The sequence below is a fragment of the Tympanuchus pallidicinctus genome, unplaced genomic scaffold, assembly GCF_026119805.1.
Source record: "Tympanuchus pallidicinctus isolate F22 unplaced genomic scaffold, pur_lepc_1.0 scaffold5, whole genome shotgun sequence".
Lineage (NCBI taxonomy): Eukaryota > Metazoa > Chordata > Aves > Galliformes > Phasianidae > Tympanuchus > Tympanuchus pallidicinctus.
Window position 1 is genome coordinate 14,577,592 of NW_026294769.1, and position 22,513 is coordinate 14,600,104.

General features: G+C 42.6%; 1 protein-coding gene and 1 long non-coding RNA gene across 2 annotated transcripts in view; one reads left to right on the top strand and one right to left on the bottom strand.

Annotated features, from left to right (window-relative positions):
• TERT (telomerase reverse transcriptase) overlaps window positions 1-12,843 on the bottom strand; it is a 34,349-nt gene extending 21,506 nt beyond the window's left edge. The window contains exons 1-5 of the mRNA XM_052704712.1: window positions 12,541-12,843; window positions 9,790-11,710; window positions 7,616-7,811; window positions 3,785-3,974; window positions 419-601 (exon numbers count right to left, since the gene is read on the bottom strand). Coding sequence (XP_052560672.1) covers window positions 419-601; window positions 3,785-3,974; window positions 7,616-7,811; window positions 9,790-11,710; window positions 12,541-12,816 — 2,766 coding nt within the window. The 5' untranslated portion in view covers window positions 12,817-12,843. The remainder of the gene's footprint in view (window positions 1-418; window positions 602-3,784; window positions 3,975-7,615; window positions 7,812-9,789; window positions 11,711-12,540) is intronic.
• Window positions 12,844-12,899: 56 nt separating this feature from the next.
• On the top strand, window positions 12,900-18,827 carry LOC128091513 (uncharacterized). Its single transcript, XR_008211436.1, has 3 exons — window positions 12,900-13,064; window positions 14,287-14,571; window positions 17,856-18,827. It is a non-coding gene; the product is annotated as an uncharacterized LOC128091513 (long non-coding RNA).
• The last annotated feature ends 3,686 nt before the right edge of the window (window positions 18,828-22,513 follow it).

Here is a 22,513-nt window from a genome sequence, read left to right on the forward strand (position 1 = left end):
ATTTATTCTCAAGAGACATCCATATTATGGAGATAGAGGAGACTTATTTACTGAAAAGATACTGAGTTTATCTAGAAGCACATAGGATTTTTTTTTCTGTTTTTAACTTAGGAAAATGACCCTAAGAGCCTATTCAAGTTTGTATGTTTGTCCCATCATTATACCCAAGTAAATGTAACTGCAGAAGCACAGCATGTGTCTAGAAGCAAGAGCTGTTGCATGACAGAGAAATTAATAAAAATATAAGTAAAAGAAGCAATACTTCAGGAAAAGCAAACAAACAAACCAGTCTAAATTAGCTATGTACAAAACCCAACTATGACAAAGAAGTAGTTATGCACACAGACCAGAGCTATAGAAGATTTGCAGTAGCTGTCTTTGAAAAGTTAGTCTGAACGCAGGATTAGAACAGGCATACCTTTACAAAGTAGAAATGAGGCATTTCACCACCTGATTCAAAAACTTTTGTAACAAACTCCTTCCATTTCCTGTATATATCATCTCTCCCGAATACTGAAGAGCCAATGATGCTGGTGTTTACAGTTCGTTCATAATTTAACACGCTAAATAGATTTTTTAGCTGAGTGTTATAGCGCTGTATCTATAGAGACCAAAGAGAAACATCCTAAGGGGTTGAAACATACTAAATGCAATACTGAATGTTATACTAAATGTTTCTCATTTAGATGAGCTATGAGAGGAAATCTGTGTATTTGCTGTACTACTTTGATCAAATACAGTTTTCAGAAAGAACGAATATAGCAGCAGTGACTTCCTGGAAGTGACAAAACAGTCTCAAAGACACCAATGTGGTGAAACAGTTATGGACATAAATAAATAGACTCGGATAAATAAAATGATCACCAGCAGTAAGGTAAGAAGAAATAACAACATGTGCTTGAGACTTTAAGTTAAACCCAGCTGCATCGCTTCATGAGCCTCTACAGATAATTTATGCAAAGATTTACTCTACTTCAGCAAAGATTTAACTCTCTTAGTTATGGGAATAGTGGAGTACAGCAGCGTGGCAGTGAAGTCCTGTAGGTCAATCAGCTCTGTCAACACAGATCTGGCTTCAAGAGTTTGGAAAAGGCAAGCCATAGTATTAAAGGAAGTAAACAAACTGCACATGCGGCACGCTCATGAATCTGTTTAGAACTCTGGAGAATTCCTCCAAATATGCATAAATAAATTCTAAAAGGTTTCTTACTCTAAATGGCAGCATTCTGATCAAGCCATGCACGCAATAAAATTGCCAAGTATGAAGCATACCAAATTCATCTGAGAACATTATTTTTGCCCTGAAAAAATCAATTCCAGGTTGCAGTGAAAAACTGACAAAACTAAAGCACACCAAAACCACTTGTACTGCAGTCACAGACTACAAACAACATGATCCAACTTTACTGTTTTTCATTAGGTAAATAGTTTGTTAATTCACTGGCTGATCCTGCAAAATATTTTTGACTACAAAAAATTAACTGCTGAATTGACTGCTGAAAATTAAGACACATTCTTGAATTAGTGCAGTGGTTTCTTTTCCGGTATATGCCAAGTTCCTACGAAAAGCAGTCAAAAGGGTAGAGATGTAGCTCAAAGATAAATAAAAGCAGCAGATCAAAGTAGTTATCAATAGAGAAGTTCCTCCCTTCCTTCTTAATGATTGTGTCCCCGGATGGCTGCCTTAAGAACTTCTCACAAAGCTGATGGCCATCTGGGTGTTAGCACTGGGGTCAATAAAAGAAGCTTTAGCATTCAAACCTCAGTTTGAACTAGGCCTGTGAGACATCCAGCAGCAGTATTCACAGCAGTAACTTCTTGTAATGCTGGCAGGAATTCTCTCCTGTCCCTCAGTTTTCCAGAACAAGCCTAATCTACAGTGCTATCAGTATTTTTGCAAAACCTAAGGGTTTGCTGGAATCTCTGCAGAATGCAAAAAAAGATTATACACTCTCAAGCCAATCAGTTAATTAAGAAATCCTCTTCAGGCTTTCCATTATGTTTGTGTATCCATGTATGTATCTATGTATTTACACACAGATATGTTGAAGTTCAAACAAAAAGAAGGTTGAAAAGCAAATACATAAAACCTCTATTAAAAGAAAAAAGAAAAGCATAATCTACACTGTTTGAGGACAAACTCACAGAACTGGATTAATTTCACTACAGTTTTGGCAGCAAAGGTTAAGAGCTGCCCAAGAGCCGGAAGTTAATTTGCTGGGTACTTGAGAGATTTTCTTCTGGCAATTCATCTGAAGATGATCTTCTTCCTACAATTTAAATGCCTGGAGGAAACTGCAGAGCAGAGATATGCTGGAATATAAGGCAGTTTGAAAAACTGGAACGGACCAAAGGATAGCAGGCAATGAAAGAAAGAAACTGAGCAGCCACGCAAGCTGGGGAAGGAAAGAAGGGAGGGAAAAGAAAAAAATCAAATATTACTTCCATTAGGTTGTAAGCCCCAAATTCTTGAACAAGATAATTGTTTTGAATGATGTTTTCTGCGTCTGTCTGCTATCACAGAAGAGAGGTAACACTATCATTACCTTTTATGGATTTATAAAATCATTAGCATTGCTTTATGATGCTCTCCCATTTTTTGTCAGATGAGGTCTTTTCATGACAGCTGCTGTTCTTGGCTGCTTATCAGCACTCGAACAAGCATGAATCTTGCCTCTCAACTTCAGGGCTACGCAGCAAGCTGAAGCCACTTGGCCAGCAACCATAGTTGACTTTTAATCTTCATCTTCTGGGCATTCAGGTCTGGGGTCATCCCTTATTCCAATTTGTTATGGGAGCAACAGAACCTTTTAAAGTACTGCAGCTATTTTTGGATTAACTGTGGGCATACTCTGACAGTATGATAGCCACAGAAAGACTAGATGAAAGTAACACTTCAGAACAGCTTTTCCTTCATGTCCTTTAAATGCAGAATGGGATTACTCACTGAACCATCAGCATTAAGAAGCTGTTGAACTCTCACCCATTTGGAGAGCTTTTCATCTATGGAACTCGGCCTTAAGGAAAAAGAATCAATTTAGTCATGGGAGATAGTGAAACTGTGCTTCCGCTATATTTTGCAGTTAACTCGCTTGTTAAGTGGATTATTGTACGCACTCTGTGTTAAGCCTTTGTTCCCACGCAGTAGTAATTCCCATCTTAATTTCTATTTCCTTACTATGCTTGATCCAGCCTCCTCAACCCTTTTAGGCCTTCCACTGCAACATATATGGTTCACCATTATTTGGCCTGCTAACTTGGCAAGATCCCCTGGGCTGACCTGGCACAACAGCCAACCAGTCCAACGATGCACTCAGTCAGTACTCAGGTAAATCCCAGCAGGAGAGATTCATCTGTCCCTAATTCTCTGGTGTGCCAAACAAATACAGCATTAGCTCTGAACACTGAGCACTTAGTGTCTGACTCTTCTGTTCCTACCCCTACGGACAGCTGTGTCCATCACAGTCAGACTCAGTAAGCAAGGCTGAGGGAAACTGACGGAAAGAGAAGGCAAACACGCCTACCCGACAGCCTGTGTTATTTTGTTAGACTAATATCATTAAGACAGGCTTACAAGCAGAGTGTGTAGCTCTGGAACTGCAGGCTAATGATGAGTACTGGGAAGGGAGAAGTTAAGCTAAGTTGCAAAGAGTAGGAGCATTCAGTCCTTTTGATTTTAATGTTTCAGTTCACCAGTTTAAAACCAGTTAAGTGAGCGAAGTTTTTTAGTTAACATGAAACAGCTGCCTCCATCAGACCGACATAAAACAATAAGGAAAATAACCTTCTTTTCTCTGCTTTCCTTGCTGAGTTTCTGTCCTTCAACAACACGGCTTAGTCTTACTACAGGTCTTAAACCATTGATTTTAGGAATGAACCGGAGCCTTGATGCAATAGGAAAATACTTCTTTTGATGGATCACTTCCATCTCCTCTGAAGATAAAGCACGCAGATGTACTTTGGCAAAATGGTTTCTAAAATAGAAATACATATTGAATGTAAGCAACAGGAAATGCAATAAGTTAAAATATTTCACTCTTAATGTAACTGAACCCAGGTATTTTACTAAAAAGATAATTACAAATACTAATCTCTACAGAACCTGGTATGAAATCTGAATTTCAGAATAATTCCATATATCAATGTATACCATTGACAACATGATACATTAATAAAAGAGCATATATGACGTAAACTAATGTAATGAAAAAGATCTAAATTAACACAAAAATTTAATCACAGACTAGCCAAGTATATTTGAACATTATGATTTCTTTTTTTTAAATTCAGTATCTTTCATGGTTTCAGAATCTTGGAAGATATAAACAAAGGATAGGATTTTCTGAAAACTGTATGAAGACAAGCCCAGGGAAGGATATACACAGTGTAACAGGCTGTTGTACTTCCAACATTTAGAGCAGAATCGCACAGAATCACAGAATGGCCTGGGCTGGAAGGATCTTAAATCTTAATAGGTGGCAGCTACCACATTAAAAGTTACAACAGAGAAAACAAAAGGACAATTAAGCATTCAGTAGCATAATTCAAAATAATCAGGTTGGTGAGCAGCAGTCAGCTGAAGTAAATAGAAAATAATAAAGAATGGAAGGCTCTTAAATGACAGTCTGGGAAGCGTGCTTCCCCCACACAAGCACCACTTCAGGATTTACAATTCAGTGTAGCTCAGCCCAAATTAATACTAACCCATGCAATAAGGTAGGAAAAGGAAGCGGCACCAAGACCTCGCTTTTACTTAAGATGGTGAAGGTGCGCTAGCTGCAACATCAAGGAGCTGGGTCACTGTACTACACTGCCTATGTTGTTCAGAAGGAAAAAAAAAAAAGACTGTTGTTCATTCTTCCCTGGGAAGTAAAATGAGACAGTTCAAACCCCTGAAGAACAAGGGCTGCAAATCTAAATTCGCATTCGGATTTTGATATCCCAAGCAAACCATCAAGCTGGTTTAGCAAAAGGAAATCATGGTATAACATAAGGCAGTGGATGGATGGAAGACCAGGTCAGCACGCTCTAGGAGATCTCTGAAAAGTCATGCAAGCAGACAAGACTCAAAAATATTTCTCTTGTGTATACCAGCACAATTCAATAAGTCACTGACCCAGCTGTTCCAACTGTGACAGCCTGAGTGATACAATGCATGCCTGGGCCACAGGTTCAGCATTTTGAGGATTTATATTCAAGACTGGAATTAAATTTTCAAAATTCAGCTGACGAGGCAGATCATGTTTTCATAGCTAGAGATCACTGCTATTTATTACGACTTCTTTCCTAAACTTACAGAACATAACATAGATACTGTATGCATTAGCTAGAATACCAACATAAAATGAATAACTCCAGTTCATCAGAAACAACCAAGTAATCAAATCTCCATCGCTCTGAAGTTCACATTTCTGGCACTGGATGGGAGAAGAAAAAAAAAACCAACAAGACACAACAACAAAAACTACCAACACACCAATTTTAAAACATGACTTCTTCTAAAAGCAGAGATAAAGACACCCTGTCAGCATATCTTCATCATTACTTCCTGCCCAGTTGTGGAATTTGATGTCATTTTGCCTGAAGCAACACTCACTGCTTGTTTCATGGCAGTACTGCTGATTTTGAACATGCACTAATCTAGTGGCCTTTGAACCATCCTCAATCATATTCACAGTGCTGTCACACAGCGGACCTGGTAGGAATCTGAGTACAAGGTCTGCCAAGCACTCCCCGTGAAAACAGATGCTGTCACTGTGACAAGGTAAACATCATTAAAAAAAAAAAAAAAAAGGCTCTGCATTACATGGGCCAGGTAACTTGAAGCAGCAGTATCATGAAATACTGATTTCTTTCCTTCAAAAAGAAAAAAAAAACAAAACTGTTTTTCAGTTGGGGGTATGCAGTTTGGTTTAACTTCAAAAATTTACAGAAAGTTGCTTGCATGCAAAATGTCTACCAAACTTGATCAAGAATCTGAGAAAACAAAACAAAGTCCTCTGTCAGATCTGATACCTGTATTCTTGAGCTGGATTCTGCACAGGAAGATTTGCTCACATGTACAGTAGTACAAGATAGGGATTTTCTCCGTAAGGACAATTCACGGAAAACTTACGAATAAAGCCCTGCTCTGTTCAGCTCAGACAGTTTCATCCATCTTCTCTTCCCCAAAGTCTACATCAGGGACTACACTGGCTGTAAACACTTTCTTGTGAGCCAGTTCATAGCAATCAACAAGAGCAGCTTCATCTGGAGAGGAGGAAGAACCAGGGCAGCCACCAAACAACCATCAGAGCAGCAATAGAGGCCACCTGATACTGTTCACCCAGGGAAGGCAGAGGCAGTTCAATATACTGAATATGTTGCCCAAGAAAGAGGAGATGGTGCCCTGAGAGCCTAGAAATGCCAACCCCAAACAGCTGTTTCTCAGCATCTCTAAATCCCCATTTCTCTCTTCCAACATGAAATGGGCATCTTGCCATCTGCATGAATGCAGTAAACTGGATTAGGAAGAGACCTCACATTACATAGCACACTCCAAAAAGCAGAGTGCTGAATACCCTTGTGAGTGAAACAGTGCACTGAAGGTCCATACAGCCCTATACATGTCCCATAGCCAACAGCAAACATCCTGTCCTTACAGCATGCAGTTGGCTGTAAAATACACAACAGTACTTTTCTGAGGTGCTGCTCCACCTGACAGCAATCTGCATTTCAGGGCCATCCTGAAGCAAAAGGTGAAAACACTTGGAGAAGAGATAGGAAGAAACAGGATCAGCACAGATTAGGATCCTTTGTGCTTCCTTTGTGCTCAGAGCTTTATGAGAGAAATTGGTGGCAGGGAAGAAATGACTAAAACCAAAGCCACCTGCTTTCTTTTAATCATACACCCCATTAAAAACAGCATTATATCTATTATGTAAAATCCAGACTTGATACTTTATGCATACACTCTAAAAATACGTTAGCCTTTGAAGTACATTAGAACTACACAAAACACTCATCAAACACTGACACAGCTTGAAGACAAGACAAAGTATACCAATAGTTGAAAACTATTTTGCTACTACTGTTTAAAATGCTGATTCTAGGCTGCAGCTGCAAACAGGATCAGGGCCCCATTAAGTGCTAACACACATAGAAGAGAGCTGCACAGGAGAAACACCAGTGGTATCATCAGGGAACATGGAGGGCATAAGAGAATTTAAAAAAAAAAAAAGAAAGAAGAAATCACATAGAAATTTGGAAATCAACAGACATCCAGAAATTCAAAACAATTTTTTTGAATTGAAGCAGTTAAAGAAATTTCTGGCACTGTGAATCACTGATCATTAAAAGGTTTAAAAATGTGACCTATCAAACCAAAATCCTCCTCATAATGGGTATTACTGCAAAGGCTTCTATCAAAGAAATAAAAATTTGAATAGGCTCTCCCACATCAAATATATACAAACTTACAAGCCATACACACCACTACTACAGGTTGACTTCCTCTTGGAAAATTAAGCACACAAAAGACAGATAAAGGGGCAATAGATGAAAGCAGAATTATAACTTCACATAACAAAACGTGAGACTTCCACATATTTCAGTCATGTTTGATTAGTTATGTTACCTAATTCCAATGTTCTGTAATTTGCCCCAGATAAACTTTCGGTAGTAGAAAAGCATGTTTTTCTGGAACATGGTCTCGGTGATATAGAAAAATGATTTGAGCAACTCGATAACATAGGAATCCATCAGCCAGTATAGGAATTTTGCCAAAATTTCTTCACGGTAACAATGTTCATAGGCAGGAACAGAGTGATTACCTTCAATAAATAATTCAAATGCAGTTAATGTAGTCATAGCAAAGGTCAACTTTTCATATTAGTAAAAAACAGAAACAAACTATACAGAACAACCCATATATACAATCTCTTCTTAGTACGAGGCCAGTAAAAAGAGAAAAAAACCCAAACAAATAATTCCACAGATGCAGCTCAAAATTTTCATTGGTGTTAATTATAAATCGTTGCAACTTTCCAATAATATGTTTCTAATTAAAGAAGAATTTAGCAAAATACAGCTGGATTATTGAAAAAGACTCTACAAAAATGTTTGTTGGATTAGCTGCTCAGCACAAATCACAGCTGCTGCACCAACCTTGACACAAAGAGATGAAGTTTTAAACTGAAACTTATCAGATGGAAATCAGTTGCTTAGTTCTATACCCCGCCTGGGTTGTGTGCTCTCTGCGGCAGAGACACTTTCATGTCCAAAAAAAAAAAAAAATACTGCCAAAAAGAGATAAAAGGATTCACTTCAACAGAAGCTAGAGAACATCACTGAAAAATGCAGCAGCTGTGAGAAGATTCTTTAAATAAAGAATCGTAATACGAAGGCCACCAGATTCACAGATTAAATCAGCACATTACATAGCTGTTCTGGAACAAGATGATTAGTTTTTGACATTTTGACATCACATGTCAATTTCCTGAATTGTAGTCATGATTTACAAGAAACCACTGCTACTTCTTTTGGGGAGAAAAACACCTACAGTGCAGCAAAGCAATTAAATGCAAGTTTAAACTTCAGGCACAAGGGATTAGTTTCAGAGAAAATGAAATTAAGTTGACGAGTTGCTTTTCCTGGATTCAGGCTATTATTCTTTTCAGAAGTAAGACATTACAAGTGATTATGAACCAAATGTGTTTTTACAATAAAAACCCTTTGAAATATTTAATCATTCAATAATTTTAAAACTGCGGTTTTGAGCCAAAGTTTTTAAATGATTAATCAATATACTTACTAGAATTAACAGCTTCTTATGGAAGTGTACCTCAAATACCATACCACCTACTTTCCTCCTATACTTCAGGGAACCTGCAGTAATTTCAGAACCCTACTGCACCTTTTAAGAAGGAATGCCATTTTCAACTCACATTACTGTAGGATCCAAGCATATTACTAGGTAAGAACACTGCAAGCATGTTAGTTATAGCACATTCCACATTCTGTAGGTGGAGAATGGAATCACAAAACAATTACAACATGTGAGATTCTACAGCAGTTAACCACAGAACCACAGGTTCAGCCTAGAACGATGCCCAAGGGTAATGTCTTTAGAGAGGCTACTTCAGATTAGTAAGATTTGCCTCTCTTCACCTGAGAAGATCACTGACAGGAGGGATTCCCAGAGAATTCAGAGCTGTCCCACTCATACCAGTGGGATGATCTCTGCATCGCCACTCACCCAGCCCCAAATCCTGCTCAGTAAGGATCATACATTCCCAAAGAAGAGCTCCAGAAAGGTAATGGATGGAGGGCAGCTTCTGCATTGCACAGATCCCTTACTCTTGTCTTTTTCACAGGGTAGATGCGAGAGAGAAAAATCCCATGGAATGACTGCATACACGTGTCCTGTTTTGGCTTTAGTTCTTTCTGATGTTTTATGGCAACCCAAAAGACTACACTTACTCCTTAAGTGCTTTGGTCACAGATATTGGCAATCTGGGGAGCAAGAGCAGAAGGGAATGTGTTTTGTTGGAAGGCCTGCGTCCTGAATTCACGTTTCTGCATAAAACCTTAATCCCATTAAACACAAAAGGTGTCAATAAAGATGCACAGAGGAAGTGAGATCTAAGAACTCTCCCCAACCTCAATTACAACCACTACCACGTCTTCCTCTCTCAACTCCTGTTGTTACCAATAAACCACCAACTCCAAACCCATATTGAATGCCCTTCCATCCCCTCCTTAAGCCTGACCACCACCCATCTGACGCCGTTGGTTTTGCAATACAAGTACCTTTGGCCAGACGAAGCCATGCGCAGTCATTCACTCTCATCTTCCACATCAGCTGCTGCAATGAAAGCTTAGCATACTTCCCCATAGAAATGAATGCTTTCACGTTTTTAAAGAACCGGCATTTGTTATGGCTTGAACCCCACAGCTCGGCAGGAATCACCCGCTCCAGGCAATCCCTCACAAAGCCATACACCTGCCAGTGGCTGCTGTGCTGCCTGAGCAGCTCCCTGAGGAGCGGATCACTCCCCTCTGCAAGGTGCTGCTCCTCTCTCTCTGTCTGCCCACACACTGGCATTGAGGGAGGAGTGTGGAAGCTGTTCGGCGCAGTACCCTCAGTGGACTCTTCCCCATGTTCTGTGTGCTTGTGAACCTTTGCTTCCCCAGGCAGAGCTGCCTGCAAGGTCAGCTCCGTTTTTTTCAAACATGCTTCAGAAAGCAAAACAGGGCAATTTTTTCTCAAGAAAACTAAATAAGGGCACTTCTCGTGGTTTTTTAACAGCTTCTGAAATATCTCTCTCATTTGCCAGTAGCGTTTGGGCAACCTCTTCTTTCTCCACTTTTGCTGTGTTAGGCTTTTGTTCTGCTTTTCCTTTAATGGGTTTTGGCTCAAGAATATAGTTTCTATAAGCCGCCTTCCACCTGCCTGACAACCCTGCAGGCGGCTCAGTATGAATGATTTAGGAAAATATTCTTGGTAACTACGGGAATACAGAAGAAATTTCTTCTCAAAGTACACTGCAGAGCGCAAGAATGTATTTGGTAACTGCTTTGCCAAATGAGCTGGGGGATTTTCCTGCTTTCTGTCCCCCGAAGAATCACCTTCCATTGGTTCAGTTTGTACAGAATTCAACCCCGGTTTATGGGTTGGATTTATATGCCTCTCTATACCCCTTCTATTGGGTTTACGGGTTGGGTTTATATACATCTCTATGCCCCTTCTATTGGATTCTGCTCGTTTTTCTGCACCGGTCTTTGTGTGTTTGTTACCCTGAACTCCTCTTGGAAAAGAGCTTTTGTCTGCCACAGGCCTCTTCCCAGGGTGAGATCTGTGAACTGCAGAAGGACCAGACATCTCACTGTTACTTCTTTTAGAAACGTAACGTTCTTTAATAAGACCTACAGCACGTGGTGCTACATGCCAAACTCCGTGCCTCTGGGAGCTACTTTGATTTACATCAGGAACGATACTACAAGGCTGCTCCTCTATCTCTTTCTCCATTACTTTCACTCTCTTAGCTGCCATTTCAACCTGTTCTCTGTCACGCTTCCTTTTTAAAGATGGTGTTCTAGCTGGCAAACATAAACTGGAGCAGCTCTGTTTTTCCAGATGTGCAGTAACTGTGCTGATCCGCATGCCTGCTCGAAAGTTCACTTCTGCAGAAGACTGGCAACCAGACCTTGGGCTTTGTATCCTATGGCTCCTTCTTTTTCTCCTGCTGGAGACACGACCTTGACGTCTCGGCCTGCACTTCCACCACTGTGACTTGGAGAGATAGTGCCTGTGAAACACAAGCCTTTTTCGCACATAGTCAAGCAAGCTATTATGTTTAAACCTTGAATACCGTCGTCTAACAAACCCTGGGGACGGCCCTATGTTACGCGAAATAAGTTCATAAATTGGTTGCCCGCAAACCTGATAACAGTTACTTGGGGGAACCAGCATGAAGAGTGCACAGTGCTCCAGCAGGTACATCATCACATCATCCCCTATCCTGCTCAGCAGTATCTCCCAGAGGCTGCTGATGCGAATCGTTTCTGTTACAGTATTGGGCAGATAGTTGTATATGCATGAAGATGGCAAAATCCTGAAGTGACAACTGTTTTCATCCAGCAAGGAGTATCCATATGCAAGAATGTTCTTCTTTTTCTTTTCACACAGTCTCTGAACGATTCTTGTGATGACTTCGCTCTGACTGGATAACTGAACAAAGACAAAAAGACGGAGAATTGATTTTTTAAATCAACAGCTCTTCCACAAATAACATGTGGCCTAAAGAAGCAGACACGCCAGCTACACCCAGGCCTAGACTTCAGCCTTACATTATGCCTTTACAAAGCCGTATAACCATTCACAAGTGCTATGCCAGACTTTCACAAGTGCTATGCCAGACTTGCGTGCGCACTGCAAGATGTTTACATTCAGCAACCTGAGCCGCCTGCCTTACGGAAGCCTGTTCGGTGCTGCCCTTTTGATCCCGCTCCTCATGCCCAGGAAGCGCCCTGTGCTTCTCCTCCCCACCCCGACTCCCAGCACAGGGCCTCCAGGTCACCGTGCCCCAGAAGGCCGTGCCACCGGAGGAGAACTCAATGTCTCTCGAGACCTCCATTTCCTTTTGCGTAAAATAAAGGAGTTTTAACAAACTTAAAATCCGCTCGGTAAGCTCGCACAGCTCGTTTCGCGCGGCGTAGCTCTGCTTTCCCCCACCCCTCTCACAGGGGAAGGTGGTACTTCCCTCACAGTCGCTCTAACGAGCCACGCTGGCTCGTCGGACCAGACGAGCCCCCGAACCCCAGACATGCAAATCTTTGAGCCCACCGCCGCCCGGACGCCTTCAGCGCTCCGCCAGCCCTCTCTAGGGACGGGACCGGGGGTGGTGCAGACGGGGCCACGGGCGGAGGGGCGGCCACGAGGGGAGAGGCGCACGCAAGCACGCACGCGGGGCAGCAAGAGCCCCGCAGCCCTAGCGCTCGCTGCCTTCGGGGCCGACCCCGTGCGCGGGGCACCGTCCGGCCGCTCTCCCTCCTGCCTACCTGCTGGAAGCAGATGGGCCGGCGGATGGCGCGAGCCCCGCGGGGGACGCACACCACACACTGCGACACGAAGGTCCGGTAGCACTGCGCGTCGTCGCCGCGCAGCACCTCGACCTCCCTGGTGCCAGCTTCCCGCAGCCGCCGGACGAAGGCCTCCAGCGGCGTGGCCTCGGCGTAGCAGCCCCGCAGCGCGCCCAGCACCGCGGCGAAAGGCTCCGGCCGCACCACGTTGCGGAGCCGCCGCACGCCGACCCCAGGATCGGCCCCGCGCTCCATCTCCGCGTGCTGCGGGGCTCCACGCGGCGCAGGCGGGGCGAGGCGGGGCGCGGCGGGGCGGGGCAGGGAGGGTCAGGCCGGTGTCCAGCTGCGCTGCGACTGGCGTGCCACGGGCTGCTGCCGCCTCACGTTGCGCCAGGGGAGGCTCAGGTTGCATTTAGGAACAATTTCTTGGAAAGAGCGGTGAGGCACTGACGCAGGCTGCCGGGGAGTCACCGTCACTGGGCGCGTGTGGATGCGGCAGTGAGGTTCGTGGGCATGGTGGGGAATGGATTGACAGCTGCACTAGGCGATCTTGGGGGGCTTTTCCAAACGTAATGATCCTGCGATTCTGTGGAAAGTTTGCGTTGCCGCTCTTGCTTTGTCCCTGTGGAAAGCGGCGGGAAACAAGACTCCACACAGATCTGAGCGGCAGACATGGGCGCAGAGTTGTGTGGTGCGGGGCCTGCATGGGGCGGTGGGGAGGCATGAGCTGTGGTTAAAGCGTGTGTGTGTGTGTGTGTGTGTGTGTGTGTGTGTGCACCCTTATGGCTTGCCTGGGCCTTGCCGACTGAAGAGGATTTGTCCTGGGCTTCATACAAAATACATATACTTCGCTCCAAAAGTAATGCCTCCCATTTATTCCCGTTAAAACTGCAGCCGCTAGGAAGAGTGCAATAACACAGTTTGATAGAGAAAACTCTCAGCTATGAAACATTATTTTTTGACACAGTCACCACCATTAGCTATTCATTTCCACCAGCAGTGAACAAGAGCCTGCATGCTGCGCTCATAAAAACTTGCACCAGCAGAGGTGACCCACTGTCAGGGCAGCTGAAATGCACCACCTGCTGCCTCACCGTGTGCACAGCCGCTGTGTGGTCTCCATAAACATTCATCAGTGAATGTCGGTGGGTGCCATTTTTTCCACATAGTGGAATTCAGTTCCGTAGCTTTGCTTCACGCGTTTCCATGCCAGGTGCCGTGGTGTCAGGCTGCCTCTCAGCTGCCATCTGTCACATGGCAACAAAATGTAACAATATTGGCAGTAGGGTTCAGCCTTTAATGCCATACCACTGACATCCGCCTCTTAACGTTGTGGGCCAACATAATAAAATAGGAAGCATTGCTTTTGAAGCAGTCCTGAAATAACATAGTTAATGTATGTAAGTAGCAAAACTTTTTTTTTTCTTTTTTTTGCTCTTGTTTAGTAAAATGTAAAAAAAAGAGAGTAACAAAACTATAAAACTACTGGGATATGTGACCTTGTTTATGTGAAACTAATGCATCAATCTGATTCAGAGATGGTGGTTGCAATTCTTAGTTAGCTCTCAAGGAGCTCATCAGAGGTTTTTATGAAATTTTACTCTTCCTGTGCTTCATCCTTAAAAATAGTTGTTCACAAACGTATGTACTGCCGAAAAGCAATGACATGAATAAGGTGTGATTGTGAACCTTTTCCTAACCCTCACACTGACCCTCCTTTGGCAGAGCTCCATGCTGTTCCTTTGGTCCCATCGCTGTCACCAGAGGGAAGAGCTCAGCACAGCCCTTCTACTTCCCATGAGGAAGCTATAGGCCCACAATGAGGTCTCTCCTCAGTACCCTCTTCTCTTAACTGAACAAACCAAGCAACATCAGCAGCTCTTCATACCACTTGCCCTCCACACCCTTCATCACTGAATGTTGCTGGTTTACTAGTGTAAATCTGTTACAGAAGAAATCTGGAAGAATCCCATCCAACGAATCCCTTTTCGAATGAAGACTTGATAGAAGGTCAGTATTAAAGAAGAGTACTTGTTGAAAAGGTTATGATGGAGATGAGCAGAGTAAACCTTGAAAGTAACTGCCTGGTCCTGTGGCTCTCGTTAACCTCAAAAATTAAGAAGCTTAATTGCGTAAGGTAGTATGTAATGTCCTACTCAGATCTTTCCTTAGTGTCTGAAGGCTTTATGGTAACAACATTGACAGCAATGAGGTCTTTGTGGTTAGGATCCTTGAAGAAGTGAATATTGATCTGTGCCTTTCAGTGGGTCTTTCTTAGTTGCAGCCCCAGTATCAGTGCACAAGGAAGCAATGGGACTGTAGTGGTAGTGGAAGATGCTCCCACAGTTGAGAATATGCTGCTTTCAGGTGAATTTACAACTACTTGTCCATAAACTCTGGCAGCAGTGAATCCATGCTGCCAAAGCTGATTGACTTGCTCATGGCAGATGATTGTAGATGTTTCAGTAGATTGAATTTCTGAGAAGACCTTTTAACTTACCTTGACTCCTTCTAGCAATTGGTGAGTTGGTGAGTCCCTAAGTAGGTGATGCCTCTTGCTGATATGTTCTTGGTGACAGTAATTACAGCAGTGATTGCATGGTCAGAGGATAACTGACCATGGATAGCAAGATCTCTTTCCTCCTGTTTCTTTTCATAGATACCACCCTGCTTTTCTGTGTTTCTACCATTGGGCTGGGGAAGGAGCTCAGCAAGGAGAGGGGGAATGAAGCGATATGGGAAAAAAGTTATTTTTTAGGAAGACAAATAAGGAAAATAATGGGAACATAGAGTCATAGAACAGAGAAGTATGATGTCTTTTGCACCTCTGCTCCATAAAGCAGGGCCACCTAGAGCAGGTTGCCCAATGTCATGTGTAACAAGATTTTAAGTATCTTCAAGGATGGAGCCACCACAACATTTTGCAGGTGTTCTACCACCCTAAGAGTAAAAAGATGTTTAAGTAGAATTTCCTGTATTTTAATTTGTGTTCACCACATCTTGTTCTATCCCTGGCTACCATTGAGAAGAGTTTGTGTCCATCTCATTAACATTAGCTACTTGTGTACTTTAATAAGATCCTTGCTGAGCCTTTCCATCTTGAGGCTAAACAATCCCAGTTACCTTAACACCTCCTTATATACCAGATGCTCCACTTCCTTAATCATCTTAGGGCCCTTAGTGTCAGGTTCACTAGGCTCACTTCTGTATATCCATCAGCCTTGTTCTGGAGAACCCAGATCTGAATGAATAATGAAGTCAGGTTCTCCTCGACAACATTTATCCTTCAAGGCACTATGCAGATATTGACTGAATTCTATTACAGATAACACGTCCATAGCCAGTTTTATCTCCCTATTTTAGTTGTTCCCTTTTACATCTGTTATGTTTGCCTTAAAAGTAATTACTATGTAGGCCAGCAGTAATTAAAATAGTACTTTAAAGAACCCATTCAGAGTGTAATTTCTGAAAATGCTCCTATGTAAATGTTTTGCACTCCAGTTTTGTTTTTGCCAGCAGGATTTACAACAGTGTCACCCCAATGAGTTATTTGGAATTACTCTTTAATTTCACACTAAAAAATGATGAGAGAGTCAGACTTTCTGAACCAGGCTATAGCACACTCAGGGAGAAAAAAACCTCAAAGGCAAAACTTGATTTTTCCTTTGTTAATGCAAACATTCAAATGTCACACCCTCATCCCAGCATAATCTCCATGAAGCTGAGATGTGCAGCAGAACAGGGTACAGAGATTTACAAGGTTTTATGAGACTAAGAAGAAAGGTCAACCTTGCAGCTGGGTATGAGGGAGGTTATCACAGTGCTAGAGCTTGGTTCATGCGTTTCTACAGCACTGAAGGTTGGGGAAAAGCCATGAGAACATCTAATAGGGCTTAAGTGTGCTTTCTGAAGTACAGCTAAGAGCAGGAGATTTCATTTCCTTTCGTAAAGGACGAAGACAATCTTTACCTCTGATTATCATTGCTTTCATAGTTAAGGAACTAAAACAGAGCTATAGTGTCCCACATGTAAATGAAAGAAAAAGTGATGAAAAAAATGAGAAGAAAGAGAGAGGAGTAATGTTGGCTGAGACGTTGACGAGGTGTTTGTTCAGATTACATTCTGGTACATCTGCTTTAACGCATCATTGTTAATGTGGTGGCTTGCTCTGACATCTAGCAGGGACTCCACCAGTTCTTGCGAAGAAGAGAAAAGACAACACAATTAAAATCATTTCCTATCCAAGCAGTTACTAATCCCCACCAAAGACAAACCAAATCAAAACAATACCTTAAGGCAAACTTCATCACTTTTTCTTGAAGATTTTATGTTGTGTTCACAAAATCATATTTCTCAAGCATTAGATGAAGCGCAGAAGTTCAATGAAGAACATTTCACTTATTCTTAATAGAGTTTTAGCCATACTATCACTCAGCCATACAGGCAAAGCCATCCTGTATATATGCATGCTAGTGCTGCATTTCTCCCTAGCAGTTCTTAAAAGGACACAAAAATATCCTTTCTGCTGTTCCTGTGCATCCTGTAGACGCTGAAAACTTTTGACATTTCCCCTTTCTTTTCCCTCCATTTTCTTTGGTTCCTACTGCAACAATCTCCTCTTTAACATGAATGCCTTGAACGCACCACCTTTATCTCATAGGCCTTTTCATCTCCCTCTAAGAGCTTTCCTTTCCCTCCAGCAACACAGAAAAAAACCCTACCCAAAAGTCATTATGATCTCTCATGAAAATAGAGTTACTTTGTTGTGATTTAAGTCTGGTGGGCAATTAAGAACCACAGAGCTGCTTACTCATTCCCTCTTCTGTGTTACAAGAATGAGAATGAAGGAGCAAAAGTCAGAAAATTCATGGGATGAGATAAAGGCAGTTCAGTAATTAAAAATGGAAACAAGAAGAAAACCTATAAAACCAAGTTATGTGAAAGGCAGTTCTCACCACCCACTCACTGATGCCAAATCAATCCTGGCAATGTCCAGTGAGTACGACATCAGGTGGGACCCTTTGGGATGGGTCAGATGGGTCAGCTGAGGTCAGCTGTCCTGATTCCATCCCTTCCCAGATTCTTGTGCATACCCAGCCTTCCTCTGTCTGGGCAGTGTAAGGAGCAGAAAAGGCCTTGCTCTTTCGTAAGCACTGTTCAGCATCAACTGAAATATTTGTTACCAACTCTGTTTCCATCACAAATTTAAAACACAGCACCATACAATCTAATTATGAAGAAAATCAATTCTACCCCAGCCAAAAAATAACGCAGCTGTATTCTTCCCATTGCAGCCGTCAGGATCACCACTACCACCACAGAAGGTTCCGAGAAGAAGATGCAGACATGCCATTTACTACTGACTCCACCAATCTTCTCATTCAGCAGAACGGTCTGATGAGAAAAGAAGTGCACAAGCTCCACCTAAAAGACCCAGCATGTGGCCGCAGCCTCACCCAGCTGCATTGTTGACCACAGACATTTTCTTCTTGGACCCCCTTTGAAGGCAGTGGCATCAACCCTTGAGTTGCATCATGGTGCTACTTGGCAGTGCCCATATCTGCGGCCACATCTCATGCCATTCTATTTAGAAATGCCAGGATCTATGCATCTAATGCATCTGTGGCCTCCAGATTGTCAGTTCACCCCATCAAAAATATACGGGTGGAAATCAAAGTGAAGACCTTTAGGCACAGCCAAAAGTTCTAGCCTTGTCTCTTGAAGAGGCAAAGAAATACACTTTTTTCAGTGGTGTTGAAGAAATGTTACCAGACCTGGGGAAGAAAGGGAATTTGGTTTTTAGAACATCTTTGTCACTTTCAGTATATGGGGAATTTTTGAATCTTACTCCCCATCTTATGTTATTATCTCTTATTCTCCACCTTATTTATTTAAAAAATATATATATTCAACAGTTAACTGGAAAGAAACACACACACAAAAAAAAAAACAAAAAAAACCAAAACCTAACACAGTTGAAGAGACACTAGATACTGACATGGAAGCTCTGGCTTTGGTCTGTCAATCAGTTCTACTCCTGAGCTGCTTTGTGCTGGCCAGAGGAGTTCTCTGAGCCTGCCATTATATGCTGTGTGTCCCAGCCTTCAATGATTCCCTTGTGGAAGAAGGAAGAGGGTCAAGGAGGCAGAGGACCCTTTTCCTGGGGGTGGCTCCTCCGTGCCTTTTTGCTTGCCGGAAAGAAAGGCTGCCCATTGGGCACAGGGGCTGCCTTCTAGCTGCCATCCTGTGCCCTCTAGGGGGCCTCCAGCCACTCCCACCATCACGGTGTTCATCACAGAATCTTACTGGTGTCACAGTAGTCACTGCTGCCCCATCCCACACACTCAGCTCCAAGACCTCTGGTGGTAAACAATCACAGCTGATACCAAGAGAACCAGGAGCGCTGATTGCCCAGTTTTACATGGGAAGAGAGAGTTTGGGTTCCCAGAACCGAAGAGGTGGTGGAGACTCACAAAGCAGAACAAATGCAGGAGGAAAAGTACCTGTGCCCATAGAGCAATGGCCTGGCCTGGGACTACTGTTCTGCAGCCCATGGAGGTGGATGCACTCCAGATGAAGAACCAATGGAAGTGGATTGACCTCTGCTACAGCTGTCTAGGCATATCATTATGCCAGAGTGAGATTACAGCAGCAGCATTGAAGGTCCAGGTGCCCAGCCCCCTGTCTGCTCTGCAGCTTCTGCACCCAGAATTAACTGGGAGACCATTCATTAACATCCTGTGGGCTTGCATGCAGGATAGCCTCCTTTCCCATCCCCTGTCCTTGCCCCTTGTAATGAGATAGCATCTCTTCTGCATGGATTCCCAAGGAAGCAGGTAAATGTGGACTCAGCTTGTTTTTGGCTGCTTCGCTGTATCTACAGGACATGCCCCTCAGAGCGCTGGTGTGGACCTTGAGCCCTAGAGGTGGGGTGTCTCAGCCTGAAGACATTCCTCATTCCCCAGCACGGCTGAGGGGGAGGAGGTGGGAGAAGGAGCATGTGTAGAAGGCATTTTTAGTTTACTTTTAGTTCTCGCTGCTCCAGTCTGTTAGCAATAAGTAATAAATGATATTCATCTCCTTTATGTTGTCTGTTTTGCTTGTGCAGTAATTGGTGTATGATCTCCCTGTCCTTATCTCAACGAAGGAGGCTTTTTTCATTGTATTTTCTTTCCTTGTTCTTTTGAGAGGGGGAGTGAGAGAGTAGCACGGCAGAGCTTACTAGCCATCGCTGAGAAACTACCTCAGATTTTCAGGGGGAAATTCACTTTCCATGGGTTCATTTCCAACTCATTTACTGCCTTCTGAAAGCTCACGCTGTGTTGACATGCTTCTGCTCATGCAGATGAGATTCCTGAGTGCTGAAATCTTCACACAAACTCATCCCCTCTGGCAAAGATCTCTGCAGCCCTGCTGTTTGCTAATATTTAAGACATGAGCTTGATCACAGCGTCCTTACCCAGAGTTAATGCTGGAGCATTCTCTCCCTTTTATAACTTCTCTTTTTCTGTTCTTGCAGGGGACTTTTGAGCACATTTTTCCTTGCAACAACTCATATATGGGATGTTTTTCAAATGCTGTGTGTCATTTTAGTATCATAGAATCTGACTGAAATTTTCAATTTGACTCTCAAAAAGAGTTGGTAGTTGGCAGCTTCAGTAGAGAAGGCAGTGTCCTTTCACTTCTGTGCTGAGCCTTTCACAGCTCAGCCCCACTACTGTGATGCCAGGACACAGCCTCAGAAAGAATACTGAGCTACCTGGGAAAAAATTCGAATGAGACAAAAGATTCTGCTGTTAGCTGAGTGTAAGAACATGAAAGATGAAATTTTCAGCAGGATGAAGTACCTGTTTTGTGTATCAGCTAAATTAGCTTTCCACACTCAGATACTTCTAGCCAAAGGCTGTACTCTTTTTAGAAATGCAGAGGTCAGAATTTGGCTTTTCAAATATATTGTTGCAAACTGAGAGTAGCCATCAATGATTAACAGAAGACCCCAATCAGAATTCCTGAGATAGAAGGCCAGAAAGTCTGAAAAAGAGATTTGGCTGGCACTCTCACTAGAGGAACTTGTAATCAGCCATTTAAATATACAGGATAACCAAAGTAGTTATCTTCTTTGCCCCTCTTCCATCCCTCAGAGGGGTGAATGTGCTTCTATTCCGTAGTCGCAAATGACAGATGCTTCTTGAAATTTGAAATCAGCAAAGCTGGAGATTAAAGAGAACAGCAGTGAAAAATACGGACACTTGCAGCCTTGTATCTTCAAGCTACTTTTCAAGGTGCCGTCCTGTGGAGGAGCTTGGTAGTAAGCAAAGACATCCATAGGGGTTGCTGACGCTTGCACATTAGGGTAGCTTAAGAGGATTATATGTAGCTTATATGAGGCTGCAGTGCAACATTCACTGCATTCCAAGGGTAATGGAGTCAAGTTCAGTGAACAGGATTGTTATTCAGATCACATGCTTCTCCAGCACTGCTGTTCTGAGATCCATCAATTTAAGTCAGAGAAGGCTTCAAACAACACCAATTCCTGATTTGAGTTTTTTCTTCCACATATGATTGTGACAACTTCTAGGATGGCAGAGCTGGAGAGGATAAACACTTCTTAAGCAATTTGTTGAAGAGTTTGTTGACTTTACCACATGGAAACACTCTTTATTCCTTTCTGTTCCTACAGTCAGCACTACTCAATAGAAACACTTGTGCATGATGGAGACTAAATAGCATACGAAGAGAAAGATCCTATGGAGGTCGGCCCAAGCTAGGTATCTGCATCTTTAAGCTTTCAGGCAATGCAGATGGGGAGTTGCAGAGCAGCAAGGAGGCAATGCTTCCTGTATAAGCTGTTGATTGGCCATGATCCCAGCTTTTAACGTAACTCAGCACTGAGCTGGAGCTGTAGCAGACCCAATGTTCTGAACAGACAGAAAAGCATAGCTGCAATTCCAAAGAATGTTCTCAAGCCTGTCTCTACAAGGACAGGCTGAGAGAGCTGGGGCTGTTCAGCCTGGAGAAGGCACTGGAAAGATCTGAGAACAGCCTTTCAGTGTCTAAAGGGGAGTCAATAAGGAAGGACAGAATCAGTGCATTATTTTGCACTAAGCACTACTGTGCAAGAGCATCTCCAGAAGCACGACTTTCCCAATTAACTCCTAATCAAAAACAAAAAACTAAACTGCTAATCTTTCCATTTCCAGACCTACTGCTAACTTAATGAAGATTGTATGACGGTGAGCTAATTGCTTATCACAGTGAATCCTCTAAGTGAGGAAGTTACTCGGTTACACTCCAACTCTCAAATAGGCGAGACACTGATAATTCAGCATGAGCTGCCATGCATTTAATGACATTTTATGTAAGTACTTTTTCTTCTGCCTTAACAACGTAAGGAAATCCAGTTGTGTTTTAAGCCAACAACAAAGAAGTTTAAACATTCAGAATCTCCAAAGTTACACCACTGAAAGTTTCCATCGATGTTCCAGCAACAAAAGAAAACTCTGTATTCCGTATGGTGAGGTTTTTTTATTTGGAAATGGAATGCATAGAACAATGACTTGAACAGGAGAGTCTCAATCATTTTAAAATTAAAATGTTCTAATTTTATATTCTTTATGACTACTGTGTGGAATATTATGAGGTTATTGTCATCAGAAATGCAAGACAAAAGACCTATAAGCTCACAGTATGTAAAGGTGCAAGAGTGACTTTTTAACAGCTGCATGCAAAAAATAAATGGTGAAACATGAGAAATACCCAAATATCGTATTCTGGACTTTCAGAAGCCACTTTAGAAGAATCAATTATTGACTGTTCTGAAATGGCACCAAAAAGGCAACGTATCATTTGCATTATTTGTATCAGGAAATTCATTCACGCCCCTGCATTTTTTACTACTGTTATGAAGTAAGAGTCCCAAATGAATTTGCTTAACAACAAAGAGCTTCTTCCA